Here is a 14968-nt window from a genome sequence, read left to right on the forward strand (position 1 = left end):
GTGTGGCCTTGTCCCCTCCAGTGAAGGAAATGCAAGCGAACAACCCATGTGTTCTTAGTCCCAGTTCACAAAGAACACTCTTTGGGACACACTAATCCAAGTTTCTCTTTTTTAGCTTGTTCTCCCCCTTCTAAATGCTGAACTGGCACTTTTAGCATGCCACATAATGTTCATTCTGTACTTGCCACGAATCAATCTCTCAGTGCAACCGCCTCTACTCTTTTGAAACTCTCTCGTAATATCAGGCCACCTTTGCTGTGCTGTTTTTGGTGCCTGCTAAAAGCTTACTAGTTTAGGCAAGCCTACCCAGGCACGTTAATGCATATATTTGTTTTAAAAGCAGATAAGATTCATTTATGTTGGGTTATGTAAACCATTTTTTTTTGTTATATATAAATTTTGCAAATAAATAGCCTTTAACTTCGGCCTCTAGCCATCTAGCATCAACAACCTGTTCTACAGAGTTGCTTATATCTGGTGTTGTGCAAGAAGTCTGCCAATGTAGCAAAGATTCAGAGGTAGCTGGGTCAGGGCATTAGCAGCAGCAAAATATTAAACATACACACCAAGCGGCTTGCAGAGCACATACTGGAGGGACTTTCATGTGGCCAGGCAACTGATGATGATTTTGCTTTGTATTTATGTTTCAAGGTGAAGAATGTCCTGGATGAAATTCTGGAGAAGTTGCCAGAGGAGTTTAACATGGTTGAAATAATGCAAAAGTCTACTATACGGAGCCCTTACATTCTTGTTTGTTTTCAAGAATGTGAGAGGATGAACATTCTCATTCAAGAGATACGGAAGTCACTTAAACAGCTAGACCTCGGTCTCAAAGTAAGAGAAATATATTTATTATGAAAACGTATTTAAAAGAACTTGGGATTTAATTTTTCTCCCTCCAAATGTCTAGGGCGAGCTGACGTTTTCTGTTACCATGGAAGCTGTGCAGTCATCACTGTTTTATGACCTGGTGCCAGATGCATGGACCAAACTGGCTTATCCATCCACTTACAGCCTTGCCCAATGGTATGTTCAATCATAGTCATTCACTTTACCTGTCTTACACATAACAAGGATTCCAGTTCTATTAAACACTGAGCATGTTTGACCAATAACTGCATAGCAGTGTCATTTTGATGTTAATCACGAATGTTTCAGGATTTAAGAGGGGAGAGGCCAATTTTTCCTGGATACATCTAAAGGCAGGGGACATGGGTACCTCCAATTAATATTGAAAGACTGCATTCCTACATTTCGGGTAAAGATACAAAAGGAGGGCACAGTTGCCCCATTCATTAGTTTCATGTCTGCCAAGAAAGCACGGTCCCTTAAGAGAAGTAATAATAACCAACCAATAAAAGGCTATAGATTATAGGCTAGCAAATCACAATTTTATTTTTTAAATTATCACTTCAGGTGACACGTTGATCGCTTTGCTGCTTTTCCTTCAGGTTTAACGACCTTCTCATGCGATGCCGAGAACTTGATATCTGGACACAAGATCTAGTACTTCCTGCAGTGGTGTGGCTTTCTGGCTTTTTTAACCCTCAGTCTTTTTTGACTGGTATGTACTATTGACTTATAAAGGTCAAGTAAATTAGATCGCACAGTAGGGCTACAATTTTTATATAATGGCTTACTGAGGGTTACCTTTGTGGAATTTCCAATGTAACTAGCTCTTAAGAAATATGAATATGAAGTGCTAGTGTATTACAGATGGAACAAATGAGAGCACTTCATTATAAAACTTTCTCATCAGGGCTAAAATGCTGTAAGTCAAGGCACTGACAATTGAGTGACATACTGAATCTGCAATGCTTTAAGTAATACTTGAGATAGCACGATCTAGAAGTATCAAAAGCTGTAACGCAGCTGAATATAATAAGCAGGCATGGGGCCTTATCAGTACTTGGGTGAGAGCCAGGATGGAAGCATAATTTAAGATATTATCTTAGAAATGCACTAAAATTATATTAAATTAGGTTCTATTAATTACGATACTATTTCCACGATCGAGAAAAGTTTAGCAGTTCACTTCTGTAGAAAGCATGTAACTAGACTGCAAAATGACTGTGCGTCTAGGATCATTTTATTTCAGTGGGAATACATTGCTTCTGCAAAAATCTGTGACACAAAAAAAAAATAGGCCCAAATTTTTAAGAAAATGTAGATTTATTCTTGCAGCAGAGTTAGGTTAATTATATGTTATTTGCTATGTTTAAGATTACCCCACACCACCTACAGTCATAGTTTTTAGCCATGAAATGATACATCCACCTAACCCATTTTTTCCCCTTGAAAGCCATTATGCAAAGCATGGCACGGAAGAACAACTGGTCTCTGGATAAGATGTGTCTGACTACGGATGTTACCAAAAAAAGTAGAGAGGACTATGGTCATCCACCAAGGGAAGGGGCATATATATTTGGTCTTTTTATGGAAGGTAAGTTTACTAGAGTCGGTAAACATTATTGACTCAAAAATGAAATGTAGATTTAGGCACCCACTCATGAAATGTGTCAGACACAGAAAATGAAAGTATACAACAAGTACCAGTGTTGCAATCCAGAAGCTGTTGGAGGTCTAAACACCTGTCCTTTGTACAGCCCAAATGGTACAAAAGTGAGAAATCAAGTTTATATTCTTTTCTGCTGTTCCAATTTTGAAAGCTTACATGAAATGAGGTGCTAGCAATCTTCTCTGAAAAAGTCACACTCAATATTCTGTCTCAACAGAATACCAGATGTCTTATACATACCAGAGGTAGCCACTATTGTGCCCTCTGGCAATTAATGACCCAGAATGGTCATGAATGATAGAAACTGTAGTCCACTAACATCTGGTGGCACCACACTGGCTACCCTTACAGAACAAAATTACGTACTACTGTTTTATTGTTAAATCCACTACTATTATGCAGCATTTTATATTAGCTGAGATACCTTCCACGCAATTCTATAGGTCCTTACTTGAAGATATAAACACTCCCAATATTCTCTACAGTATTCCAAAAATCTGTGAGTCAGCCCATGCCTAGCATTATGCTATGGCTGTGTTTACTATACTAGTGATATAACCCCCAGAGATACATTCAATGGTATTCTCTTAAACTACTCTTAAAAAAACTGTGTTTCTCTGGTTACAGGAGCTAGATGGGACATTCAGGCTGGAGTCATAGCTGAAGCCCGACTAAAGGAATTGACTCCAGCGATGCCAGTCATCTTTGTAAGAGCCATCCCAGCAGACAGGCAAGAAACAAAAAACATTTATAAATGCCCAGTGTATAAAACGAAAATTAGAGGGCCTACATATGTCTGGACTTTTAACCTCAAAAGCAAAGAAAAGCCAGCTAAGTGGGTGCTTGCTGGAGTAGCCTTGCTTCTGGCAGTTTAGCAGGTACAAAATTCTAGCCCAGCCTTTGCTACGGTATAAGAGCCTGAGCAGGAAAGCTTTGTTCACGGGGAAATATCATGTATATTGCTCTGTTATTGCTTGGCGTTATCACACGCAGCCCTAGGGATAGTGACACACTGCTTGATATCAAAGCTCTCTAATATGCAGAACATAAAAATGCACCTACAACTAGACATCTCAAAAGCAGATGAGTAATTTAACGGTGTGTGCAACTTACACCTGAAACGTTGTTTGTAGGCAGAGGTACCAAAAAAAAAAAATCTTTAAAAGGATGTGTATCTCAAGAAATGTGCTGTCCTGATCATTTTAACATCAATATAAAAATATATTAAAATAAACCTTAGGTTAAATACTCCAGTGTATAAAGTAGTCATCTTATTGCCACAATCAGTTTGCTGCAACAGCCAATGTACTGCCTGTCTGTACCACGTTCGATCTCCTTTTGCAGTTCTCACAACCTGCATGCACATGACTGTGTAGAAGGATATACATATCCTGGCCAGGGCGTATGGGTGCAGACTAAATGGTGGCCCCCCAGGAGTTCAAAAGCTTTTGAAGTTACATCTACTTATATGGGAATTAATGTTTAATATTTTGGGGTAGGTTTAGTTTAACTAATATGCCAAAGAGATTTGCTGCAGTTGAAATAATAAACAGTAGGATGCTAGGAATTTTAATATTCTCCCTCTGGCAAATAATATGTTGTTCTAGCACTGTTTCTAAAATACTTGTGGCCCTACTGTGTTGCTGGACTCCTGACTCAATTGTCAGCGATAATGGCAGTTGTAGTCCAACAACTGAAGGAATACAGGTGCTTCATCCCTTTTTTAAAAGTAATGGACTGCTGCTATTTGCATGTTTTGCAGCTATGTAGAATATTAAACCATTGGCAGCTGGAGTCTATTTCTAAGCAGCAAAAAAACCTCCATAGAAATTAATGGAAGCTGTTTTAGTCTCCAAAGTTTTTTTGCAGCATACTGTGACAAATAATGCACAACACAGATTCCTTTAGCAGGTATTTTCCTGAGAAATCTTTGTCATATGTACAATATCTATTTTTAAAAGTAATGACTTCTGTCCTATATTTTATAAACATCATTGTAGTAAAACTCTGATTAAGTACAAAAAGAAAAGAAAAGTTGAGAAGGTTTGCAATCTGGTATTTTCAATCATCTCCAGCAAGTTGCTTTTGCAGGCTGAAAAAGAAAAAGCAGAATGAGACTGTTTTATGAGGGGCAGAGCGTGATGGTGATACATCGTAGATTAAGCAGCCACTGCTCCCGCGTCCCTCGGCCACCATACCACTGAAGGGCATGCAAGCTCAGTGGAACAGTTTAACAAAGCCCCCACTCGGACTTGATGAGCTGAGAAGCAGCCTTCCTTCAACCGTCCGCTTCTCAGCTGATCAAGTCCCCCCACTTTCAGCTAGTGGGGGCTTTGTGAAATGGCTCTGCTGACGTGCATGCCCCTCAGTGGAGCAGTTTAATGAAGCCACCCACCTGTGCCTCAACTACCTTGGGGCAGCTGGGCAGGCTCCCCCTTTCTCCCAGGAGGAAGAGGCCGCCTGCCCACCCGTGCCAAAGTGGCAGCTGCATGAACAGAGCATTCATGGGGCTCTCTCAGCACAGGCAGGCATGGGAGGTGACAGCTTTCTCCTGTGCCTCGCAGGGCTGGGTTCCTTTCTCCACCCCCAAAAATGTAAAGGCTGCCCTTACAGGAAAAGCACTTCAGCCATCCTTCTAAAATTTGGAAGGATTGATTCCCTCAGAAGGGCAACTTGTCTGCAGATTTCATCCAATTCTGCCCCAAAATAACAAGTTATATAGTCAGTGCCTTTAAAAAGCACACACACCATTTTTAAGGTGCTCAGTGCAAAAGCCCCTAGACTTATTTGTCTCTAATTGGGCAGGCTTTCTCCATCTTGGAAAGGCTACTTTGACAGAAATGAATGAAAATTTCAGACAAAGTTATAGCCATTTCTTGATTTCCTAATAATGAATCAGGAAAGTGGGGGACTTGAGCAAACCACAGGCCAAGTTGGACAGCTATAAAGTACCTCTACTCAAGATGAGTTATCTAATATTAGGTACAAACACAAAAAGACATTCAGATAAGTAGGCTAATTTCAGAATTTATGGAAAATCCACAAGCAACTCATGCTTATGTGTACTTCCAAAGCAGAACTCATGCTTTGAGATGAATGTCTCTACACATCAAGTGATCACATCTCAACATGTGGGGTGGATAAGTTCTGTTTGGGATGTAATGAACAGACTATGAAACACATATAGTTCAGTTACTGACTGGTATTTTGGGAATATAGCAGTGGTTCCTCGTGTACTTCTGTGTTTCAGTTTCTTATAGCTTTTATCACCTGTGTAAATCCAAACAAAATCTGGTGCATACCACTGATATAAAATTCCAATAGCTTCCTACCTTTCAAGATATTCTTTTACATTATCATAACCGTAAAACTTTGCCAAGTGAATGAGCATTCCTGTGGCACAACGACCATCACGTTTGCGACAGTAGCTGCAGTTACAGATCCCACGGCACGGAGGGCAGAACCAGTCCTTAGAGAGAGAGAAAGGGGCATTAATTATTTTAGTCAGCAAATATAGGTGCTCTGGCTTAGCACAGAAACAGGAAGGGAGGTAGAGACACGAGGATATCATGTTTTTTAAGACTCATATGCTAGCAATGCATCTACGAGAGCTCCCATAATTTAAGTAGCTTGACAATACCTTTAAGTAGCTTGACAATATCCCTCAACCTGAACAGTTTAGATACCTACTGGGTCTAGAAGTGCTGCTTTCACATCTTCTCCATAGCGATTACGTAGGCATGGTCCGCAGAACTGTCCCCTCACACCCCCACAGCCTTCGTTACGACAAACTGTCTTAGTATCGATAGTCTTCTGTCGACACTGATGGCACGTGCTTCCCTAGTATGAGCACAGTAAAAAAGAGAATTATATAAAGGAACAGTGTTTGGAAATCAACACAGTAGACTTCTTGATGCTTCCACAGAATTTCACAATATTACTGCTAGTGCAACTAGGCTCCCCACCCCCTGCCCACACATCAGGAGAATGCACAGGAGCACTCCATCCCAAACAAAAAGATGCTAAGCCCCCAAGAAACAACATTGTTCACTTTAGCTCCTTCATAAGTTAAAGTTTGACTTATATCAAAAGCTCAGAACACTGCAAAAAAATCACAATAGAAAATTCAATGGTAGACATCTCTGCCCAGGAATGCTGCAATGCAGATGTGAACTTAAAATTTACACCACAGCACTCTGTGAAACAGGCATAAAGTACTGATGGAGTTACCCATTCAAACTCCTAAAAACTTATGAAGTAGTAACTAAAGCTGTCTCCACACAACCGGAAGCTACAAAATTATTAAATCAACTGGGACTGCAATCAAACAACTGAAAGAAGGGGATGAGACAGAATTCAGAAAAGGACAGTCAACAAATGGGGAAAAGGGAAGAAACCACCAGCACAAAGATGACTTCTCTGTCTGCGGTCCCACTGAAATTACCAACTAAGTCTTACCAAGAGCTATGAGCTCTATAACCAAAACAGACACGAACTGGGCTATTATTCTCTAATTTTGTTAGCGACATAAGGTAAAACATTTTCTGCTTCTGTGGGGAGGGGGTTAATGTTTACATCCTCCAATTGTACCCTAGCTCATGAGCCTTTGGCTCTTGAAGGAAAAGACAGACTATTATACTCTCAGCCATCATATGCAGGAATTATTCTGTTGGGAAGGAGTTTGAATGTTGAAGTTATTCCCTTTTGGGAATTCAAAGCATACAGTGGAACCTCAGGTAACGTAAACGTCGGGTTGCAAAAGCAGCAAACCCAGAAGTGTTTTGCGGCATGCGCAGAAGTGGTCTCTCCAGTTGTGAAAACTTCGGGATATAGCCAGACCTCCAGAATGGATCCAGTTCGCAACCACTGTATTTATTTTGTGCTGATGGAATATGATAACACTAAAATTACTATGATGCATAATAGATAGATTGTCTGGTACAGGCTGCATAATTTTAAATTAACCTTACAGTGCCCAGAGGCGTAGGAAGGGGGTGCGGGCTGCCCCAGGTGTCATCGCTGAGGGGGGTGACATTCGGCGCGCCACGCACCCACGACTCCCAAGCCTACCCCGAGCACCCCAATGTGAGGGCTGTGACAAAAAAAAATCTGCACTGACCTTGCTACACCTCTGACAGTGCCATAATTAATTGCAGTAATGTAATGTAAATGGCCTGGATACGCCAGCTAACCCAACCTTATTTTTTAACAAGACACACAACAACAAAAACACTGATGCAAAATCCTTTCTCCAAAGCGGAGTTGGAATGGTACACCTCACAAGGTGATTCCAAAATGCAGGGAGGTCAACAATCTGGGTTTCTCTCAAACTTGATTTTCAGTTAAAAGACCCTGATCTAAGATTTATCTTCCTCAAAGGTCTGTTTGATTATTCCTGTTCAACATTATGCTCTATTTATGTTCGTAATACCTGACAAGAACAATTTCTGGATGAAACTTTTACATTACTGCATTCATTTAAACAAGGTAAAGCGGGAATAGGTGGTAGCTTACATCTTGTACTTAATGATTATTTTTGATAAAGCAGAATGTCTCAAAACCCACACAAACTGCCTTCTTTGAAAACATCCCTCTACAACATAGTACATAAACACAATTCCTTTGATGTTTGGTGCATAACCAATCGAAAAGCTATACATATATGTCAGCATTCGATTGCCTTTCTTGGAACGCCTAAAACTACACAATCAGCTATTTTTCTTTCTTTTCTGTAAAACAACTAATTTGTTTCCCTGTATGGGCATGTTTTGTTACCTGAAATTTAAAATAAAAATTTTAAAAGGCTAATAAAAAGACAATTGTTTTTCTATTAATACCCTGACCGGGTTGGCAAGTCCATTGGTGGATATCATAAGCATGTTCTGCCGCACTTTGTCATAGTGTCCACACACAAAAACATGATGAGAGTGCAGCTAACATTTAGGGGACTAATGGGAGGGAAGATACCTTGCAGCTCCAGCCATTTATGCAATAAGCTCTCTCATAATCATTCAACACTTCCTAGAACATCCTTACACATGACAGCCTCCACCCCAAGCCTGGAGGCTAAGAAATTATTTTTCCAACAGCAAAAAATGAATGAGGGTAGAGGCTCAGGAGATGCCTGGTGCCATTGGTCTGATGCTACATCACCCTCCTAAAAGTGGGTTTACAGTCTCCCAGTGTTTACTGGGTGTCTTCTACATGCAGTCAGCAGGAAAGACACATCTAAATCAATACAAACAGTGCTGTGGCAATTTAATTACTACATACATTTTAACGCCATATAAAGAAGTCAAAATAGCTTAATCTCAAGCATTACATGTGCTCAAAAAATTTGTTTCATCAAACCCAAGAAGAAGAGGTGCACCTACCAGGACCTTATCGTAGATTTTATCTTTAACTGTTATTGCAATGTTTTCTAACTCTTCGTCTGTAATATCTTCAACTGTTCGGTTTGAACAGTATTTTGATGATCTTCGTCTTTTAGGTGTCCCCAAGTTGTTCTATGAAAGAAACTCACATCAGTGTCTTTAAACCAATGACTTTATGCTCCATTGTTTTAAGAACAATTAAAACCATATATATATTTTAACAGAGAGCAACCCCTCTCATTATTCATGCAAGTGTTTCCCCTGCAACTCAATGTGCTTCTTTTTCCTTTCCTCCTCAAATTGTCTGCTTAGAACTCAACTTAAATAAAAAAAACCAACCTCCCTATACTCTTTGTGCTCAGCACAGCCTCATTTCCTAACCTTATCACTCTAGAAAGAAGGAGTCTCATTTATTTCCTATCTTGTGCACATTACATATAGATATAGATATTCCATTTCAAACTGTGCTACAAAAATGTAGAATATCCCCCTCCCCTCATGAGCAGTATTTTAGGATTCATATTGGATTTCTTTAAAATACAATACATACTACCATACTACATACAGGAATAAATATATTCTATTTGATCTACTATAATGTATAATACTGGTTTTTCATTTACAGCATCCATTATTTTCTATAGCTTATAATAAAAACGAATGAACTAATCCCCCCCTCCCGAAAAGAACTAATCCAATTACCAACCTTTTGAGACCCATTTACAAACCAGAGATACTTTCATAGGCACCAAACACAAGTTGCTACCAAGCACACACCACAGCTTATTCTATTTGGCTGCAATAAAATACTAGCTTGTTTTCCGATCACTTTGCCCTTAGTTTTCCAGTCCTTGTTACCAAAAATACTCTGGGGTTAGGTGAGGTGGCTTCTAAAAGCAACACAAACTAAAAATTGAACTAGTCCGGTATGTACCCCTTTTAGTCTTTTCTTTAAGAGCTTTTGTTGTCTGAAACTGTTAAGCTGCTCTGCAAATCTGACTGCAGAAGCAGTGAAGTTTTCCAAAGCAAATTTCTCTGGGGGACGAGCATTTCTGGTTGGGTTTGTTCGACGCTCTATCTGGCCTTCTGAAAACATTCTCCTTGGTGTTTTCTTCTGTTTCTAGAAAAAAAACCAGAGCGTTTTAATGAGTCAGCATAGGTCTGTTTTAATTTTGTAGAATGTAGCTGCAGTAGTGCCTTTACCTGTTTGTGTTAATGAACAGATGCAACTTCTTTAACCTTTCCGAATTCACCCTTTTGAGGGTCTTGTTTTATACCACAGTGCCAATCTCCACATATAAAATGAACTTATTTGGGCCAAACTACAACTGATAGCGCAAATGCATTTTACACTTCTACAAATAGCAGCTGCACTCCTCCATCCTGATCTGGGATCCTGGGGGAAGGGATTAACCCCTTTCTCCACTGAACATTTTAGCCATGCTCTCCTTTTTCAAAGCTGCTATTTGCCCCAACTGGAAACACATGCAATGCCTAACAGCATTTGCATGTCCCCCCCCCCCAAATTGATAAGTGGATATATTCAACAGGATAATGTCCTAGGAGGGGGAGGGCTAATCCCACTGCTCCATGCTTTTTATAAAGGTCTGAGATGGAGATCCATTCACAGTGTTGATCATTATGTCTAACTTGGCCCTTTTCTTATGGCTGTTAATGCTACAGTAGCAATTCTTGCAGTGTAAAAAGGAGGTGCACAAAACTGTTTGAAGTTGCTCTTCGTACCCTTCAGTTAATTTGCAGGGGTTTTTTAAACACATTTATTCTTTCTGAATCTCCTGAACAGAATGCATATAACGTAAAGCTGGTTATGAAAGAATGCAATTGTATAGTAACTGGAAGGGAGAAGTCACAAAATACACTAGTGAGAGCCCAATAATTTCCTAGTCATATGCATATGAAGGGCAGGGGAAAGCTGGTATTTCTGTATGCACACACTTCATAACAGACATGATATTTGTTTTTAATGTTGGCCTGAAAATCTAAGTCAAGAATGTCTCCTAAGAAGCAGTTCTTAAACAGCACTGTATCACTGGGGTTGGGGTAGCACCTATTGGAAAATTCAGAAAGAAATCCACACAGCCAATCTTAGCAGTGCATTGCAGGTTTCCCAAAAGTATTTACTGATACTTACCGAGGGAGTTGAGGTAGGGGTTTTCACTGGAAATAAGTCAGGTATAGAATTCAGTTCCGCTAATAACTGAGCAAGCTGAAATGAGAAAAATGACCCTGAATTTCTTCTGTATAGATAAATATTTAATATATGCATTGTCCTTTGCAATTTTCATTCCCCCCCCCCCGTTTCTCCATTTCTCTGTGTAAATTATTATGGTTTCCTTTGATGTGAAATTATAAGTCCTGTAATGCTACATCTTAAGAAAGTAAATCTGTTTATAGTTGTTCAGTTTCAAAGTGTGTTTTCAAAATACCAAAATTAAAGTGCACATTTTCAAAATTGCAATGACTCCACATATTAATCCGGTGTGGATGGGTTTTGTCATTAACTTGAAAGGAGAAGCTACTGTAATGTGGTGCTTCCTTTGAATAAAGCTGTATGCCACAGAATATGCACCCCACCTGCACTGTAAGAAAGCATTCAAAAGTACTTCTTCTGTTTTAGATTAACTTAGCTTGTTGACATCCAAACACGGACTAACTGTGCTTAGCAGAAACAAGCAACTTCAAATCATAGTTTATGAAGCCAGCTTGTTTTTACTAACCTCTGGCTTAGAGTAGCCAGAGTTTAGAATTTGGCTGACATTGCAAACTGTGCTTAATCTAAAACAAATAGAAAATTCTGATCTTCTGATGTTAGTACCTGCAAAGAGTTGGGAGAGCCCAGAAACTTAAGGCTCATTCTCATAATGCTCAGCCATGCTTTAGCAGAGGGATGGGAAATCTGTGACCCTTTATTCATCAAATTTTGAAGGCGTGCCAGTTCCCTATCCCTGGTTCAGTGGCATGACCAAATGCTGCTATTAACAGTTGCTTTCAGATTCAATTCAAGGTACTTTGTGCCTTCTTTTAGAGAGGCCTGACCTGAGCATGCATAGGGCTAGGCATTCATAGTGTTGGTGCTTATATTGTGAGCAGCCTGCCCACATTTTTGTTCCAGAAAGCTTTTTCAGTTTGACTATAACAGGCGATGTGTTTTGTGTTGCGCACTGATATAGTAAGGTAAGGCAAATTAAATTTTTAAACATACATATACTTTGGGTCTAGAATTGTCATGTCCGTAGCAGCTTGCAATTTCCTTCCGTCCTCTTCGTTATTAGTGCAAACTAAGACTGTTGAAGGGACACAGGTGGCGCTGTGGGTAAAAGCCTCAGTGCCTAGGACTTGCCAATCGAAAGGTCGGCGGTTCGAATCCCTGCGGCGGGGTGCGCTCCCGCTGCTCGGTCCCAGCGCCTGCCAACCTAGCAGTTCGAAAGCACCTCTGGGTGCAAGTAGACAAATAGGGACCGCTTACCAGCGGGAAGGTAAACGGCGTTTCCGTGTGCGGCTCTGGCTCGCCAGAGCAGCGATGTCACGCTGGCCACGTGACCTGGAAGTGTCTCTGGACAGCGCTGGCCCCTGGCCTCTTAAGTGAGATGGGCGCACAACCCCAGAGTCTGTCAAGACTGGCCCATACGGGCAGGGGTACCTTTACCTTTACCTTTAAGACTGTTGAAATATATTTTTACAGTTTGTGTACGACAATGTCACCTGCATCCCAGTTCTTACCATGGCTTTATTTTCTTTTATATTCATGGCTCTTTTAAGCAGTGCACTAGAGCTTTCATTTGATGCCTCTTTAGAATCTTCCTCTTTAGAATCTTCCTCCGACCCTGAAGATGCTTCCTGATCTGCCACTTTCCAAGTTTTATTATTTTTTATTTGTGTAAGAGAGCAAGGGTGTTTACTGTCCATCAAGCAGAACTTAGAAGAACGTCTTTTAGGTGCCCTCTTCTCAGCAGATTTCTTGGTAGGAAACTGCAATGCTACACGAAGGCCAAAGCTACTTCTCCTGGAGGAAGGATTTGCTCTGCCTTCCTCCACTTCCACTTCTTCTTCTGGTTCTGCCGCCATCAAGGATAATGGATCATTTTCTGGATCTGATTCCACTGCCTAAAAACAATGCATGAAACAACCTATAATAAAATTGCATCTATCATGCAATGATTTCCAGTTCCACTAAGGAATGAAAAACACCATTTTCATTATTTCTACACAGGCCTTACTAAAAATGCATGTTTTTAAAAGTAATCTGACTTTTAATTTAAATGGATTAATTTCATGTAAATCAAGACAGCCTTGAGCATAGGGACGCATCACTCCTTGTATGTGCTGCAACAAAACAAGGCCAAGAATGTTATAAATCACGACGATGTTCAATTATAGACCAAAAATGAGGCTCTAGAATAGCCAATGAATTAATTGCAGAAACACTACTGACTTCACAGGCACCATACTTTATCTAAAGTCCTCCAACAAATAATGCATAACACTTAATGTACAGAAATTAGTTGGGTGTGCAGAACTAAGCTTGCAATTAGGCTGTAATCCTATACACATTTGCCTGGAAGTAAGTCTCACTGAACGCAAAGGACATTACTTCTGAGTAGATATGCGCAACACTGTTTTGCAATAAATAATTCCAGGTTGAGGATCACAGCTCAGTGGCAGACTATATGGTATATATAGGATCAGGTAGCAAGTAGAAGTTGTATGCCTAAGATCTTGGAGAGTTCAAGCTGGGATTTAAATCTTACTGTCCCTTCACTGCACAATAACAACTCAGTTTCACATGATAAAAGGAATGTCAGAAGACCCAGACCGTGCTACTTGGGAGAAATCTCCTCTGGACAGTAGGCCAACAGTGACATTGGAAGGAGCTGCAGCATTAGTTACCAGTTCTGATGTTACCTTTATGGTATAGAAAGGAGATAAATTGCAGCAGTACCCACACTGCAAAGCTCAATGTGAGAAGGGGTATGGGAAAATCTTGTTTAGTAGGCTGTAAATTTCAATCAATTTTTTGCAGCCTTCTCAGTCCTGAGCCTCAGTGCAAGTCACAGTCCTAAACCACAATATTTATTAAAACAAGAGGCAAATCCACAGGAGAGACCAAGGTATATGAAGATAAATATTATGAAAAATGTGGCCTGTACCTCCATATCATCCTCTCCATTTACTTCAAATCCTTCAAACGCTTCATTTTCTGACTCGGTGTCTTCTCTGAAAATCTCTCTCAGTTTCTCAGTCAGGTACTTGGGCTGACAATGAATGTCCTGCAACACCAAGCACAATACACATTGTTCGCTGAACAATGAAGCAAAAAGGAAAACAGCCAAAAGATCCTCTCTATCAAAAACAGAGTAGACTGCTTAACAGTTTACTGCATAGATGATGTGAACCAGGAAAGAACAAAACCCAGCTGAAGGAGATGGGAGGGTAAATGCAACCCTGGATAAAGCAACCAAGATAATTCAGGTGAGCAACTCCTTCCTGCTCCCCTCCCTTTGGAAAATGCAACTTTCTCCTTCCACTGATGTGTCTTTAAAATGTCTACTCATTGGCTTGAATACTAAGATAACTTTAGAAAGCTTAAGGAAGAAAAACTTCCCATCCCTTCCCCAGCTCTGTAGTCATTATAAAGATGCCTTCCTGAACAACGCCGCCCCCATGTGTGTGTGTGGGGGGGGGGGGGCAATAGGCTTACCTTCCATTAATTTCTTAATAAAAAAATTTAAATCAGCTGAGATATGAAAACGGTTAATGCAGGATAAGGTTATCAAACTGGCATGTGGGGAAGGTGTGGGAGAAGGGAGAAAGGGGGAAGAAAGGGACCCAAGACTTACTTGGGGCAATTGTGCCTACCCCTTCAGCCCCTCATGTACCATCCCACATTGTGCCCATCCAGAGCTTTCTCAGAACGGCAGGAAAGGACGAGGAAGTTTCCTTCCATGACTTTCTTAAGGTACCTTAGGAGTCAAGCCAGTATGTTAACACAGTCTGAATGTCTGTCTCTCTCTGGCCAGATCCACACAACTTTTAAAACATAGGCAGCACATCTTAA

The 14968-nt window shown here is 40.4% G+C and overlaps 2 protein-coding genes across 8 annotated transcripts in view; one reads left to right on the forward strand and one right to left on the reverse strand.

Moving 5' to 3' along the window:
* The window catches only part of DNAH11 (dynein axonemal heavy chain 11), a 145622-nt gene extending 141856 nt beyond the window's left edge, over positions 1–3766 (forward strand). Inside the window, exons 78-82 of the mRNA XM_083705188.1 lie at positions 652–834; positions 911–1026; positions 1452–1564; positions 2303–2443; positions 3146–3766. Coding sequence (XP_083561314.1) covers positions 652–834; positions 911–1026; positions 1452–1564; positions 2303–2443; positions 3146–3393 — 801 coding nt within the window. The 3' untranslated portion in view covers positions 3394–3766. The remainder of the gene's footprint in view (positions 1–651; positions 835–910; positions 1027–1451; positions 1565–2302; positions 2444–3145) is intronic.
* CDCA7L (cell division cycle associated 7 like) overlaps positions 2154–14968 on the reverse strand; it is a 67840-nt gene continuing 55025 nt past the window's right edge. For all 7 annotated transcript variants that reach the window (XM_083705299.1, XM_083705302.1, XM_083705303.1 and 4 more), the window contains 8 exons: positions 14061–14180; positions 12634–13017; positions 11045–11119; positions 9827–10012; positions 8893–9024; positions 6209–6358; positions 5851–5987; positions 2154–4610 (listed from right to left, as the gene is read on the reverse strand). In XM_083705299.1, coding sequence (XP_083561425.1) covers positions 4580–4610; positions 5851–5987; positions 6209–6358; positions 8893–9024; positions 9827–10012; positions 11045–11119; positions 12634–13017; positions 14061–14180 — 1215 coding nt within the window. In that variant the 3' untranslated portion in view covers positions 2154–4579. The remainder of the gene's footprint in view (positions 4611–5850; positions 5988–6208; positions 6359–8892; positions 9025–9826; positions 10013–11044; positions 11120–12633; positions 13018–14060; positions 14181–14968) is intronic.

Source organism: Podarcis gaigeae (assembly GCF_964106915.1).
Source record: "Podarcis gaigeae genome assembly, chromosome: 12".
In the NCBI taxonomy this organism is placed as follows: domain Eukaryota; kingdom Metazoa; phylum Chordata; class Lepidosauria; order Squamata; family Lacertidae; genus Podarcis; species Podarcis gaigeae.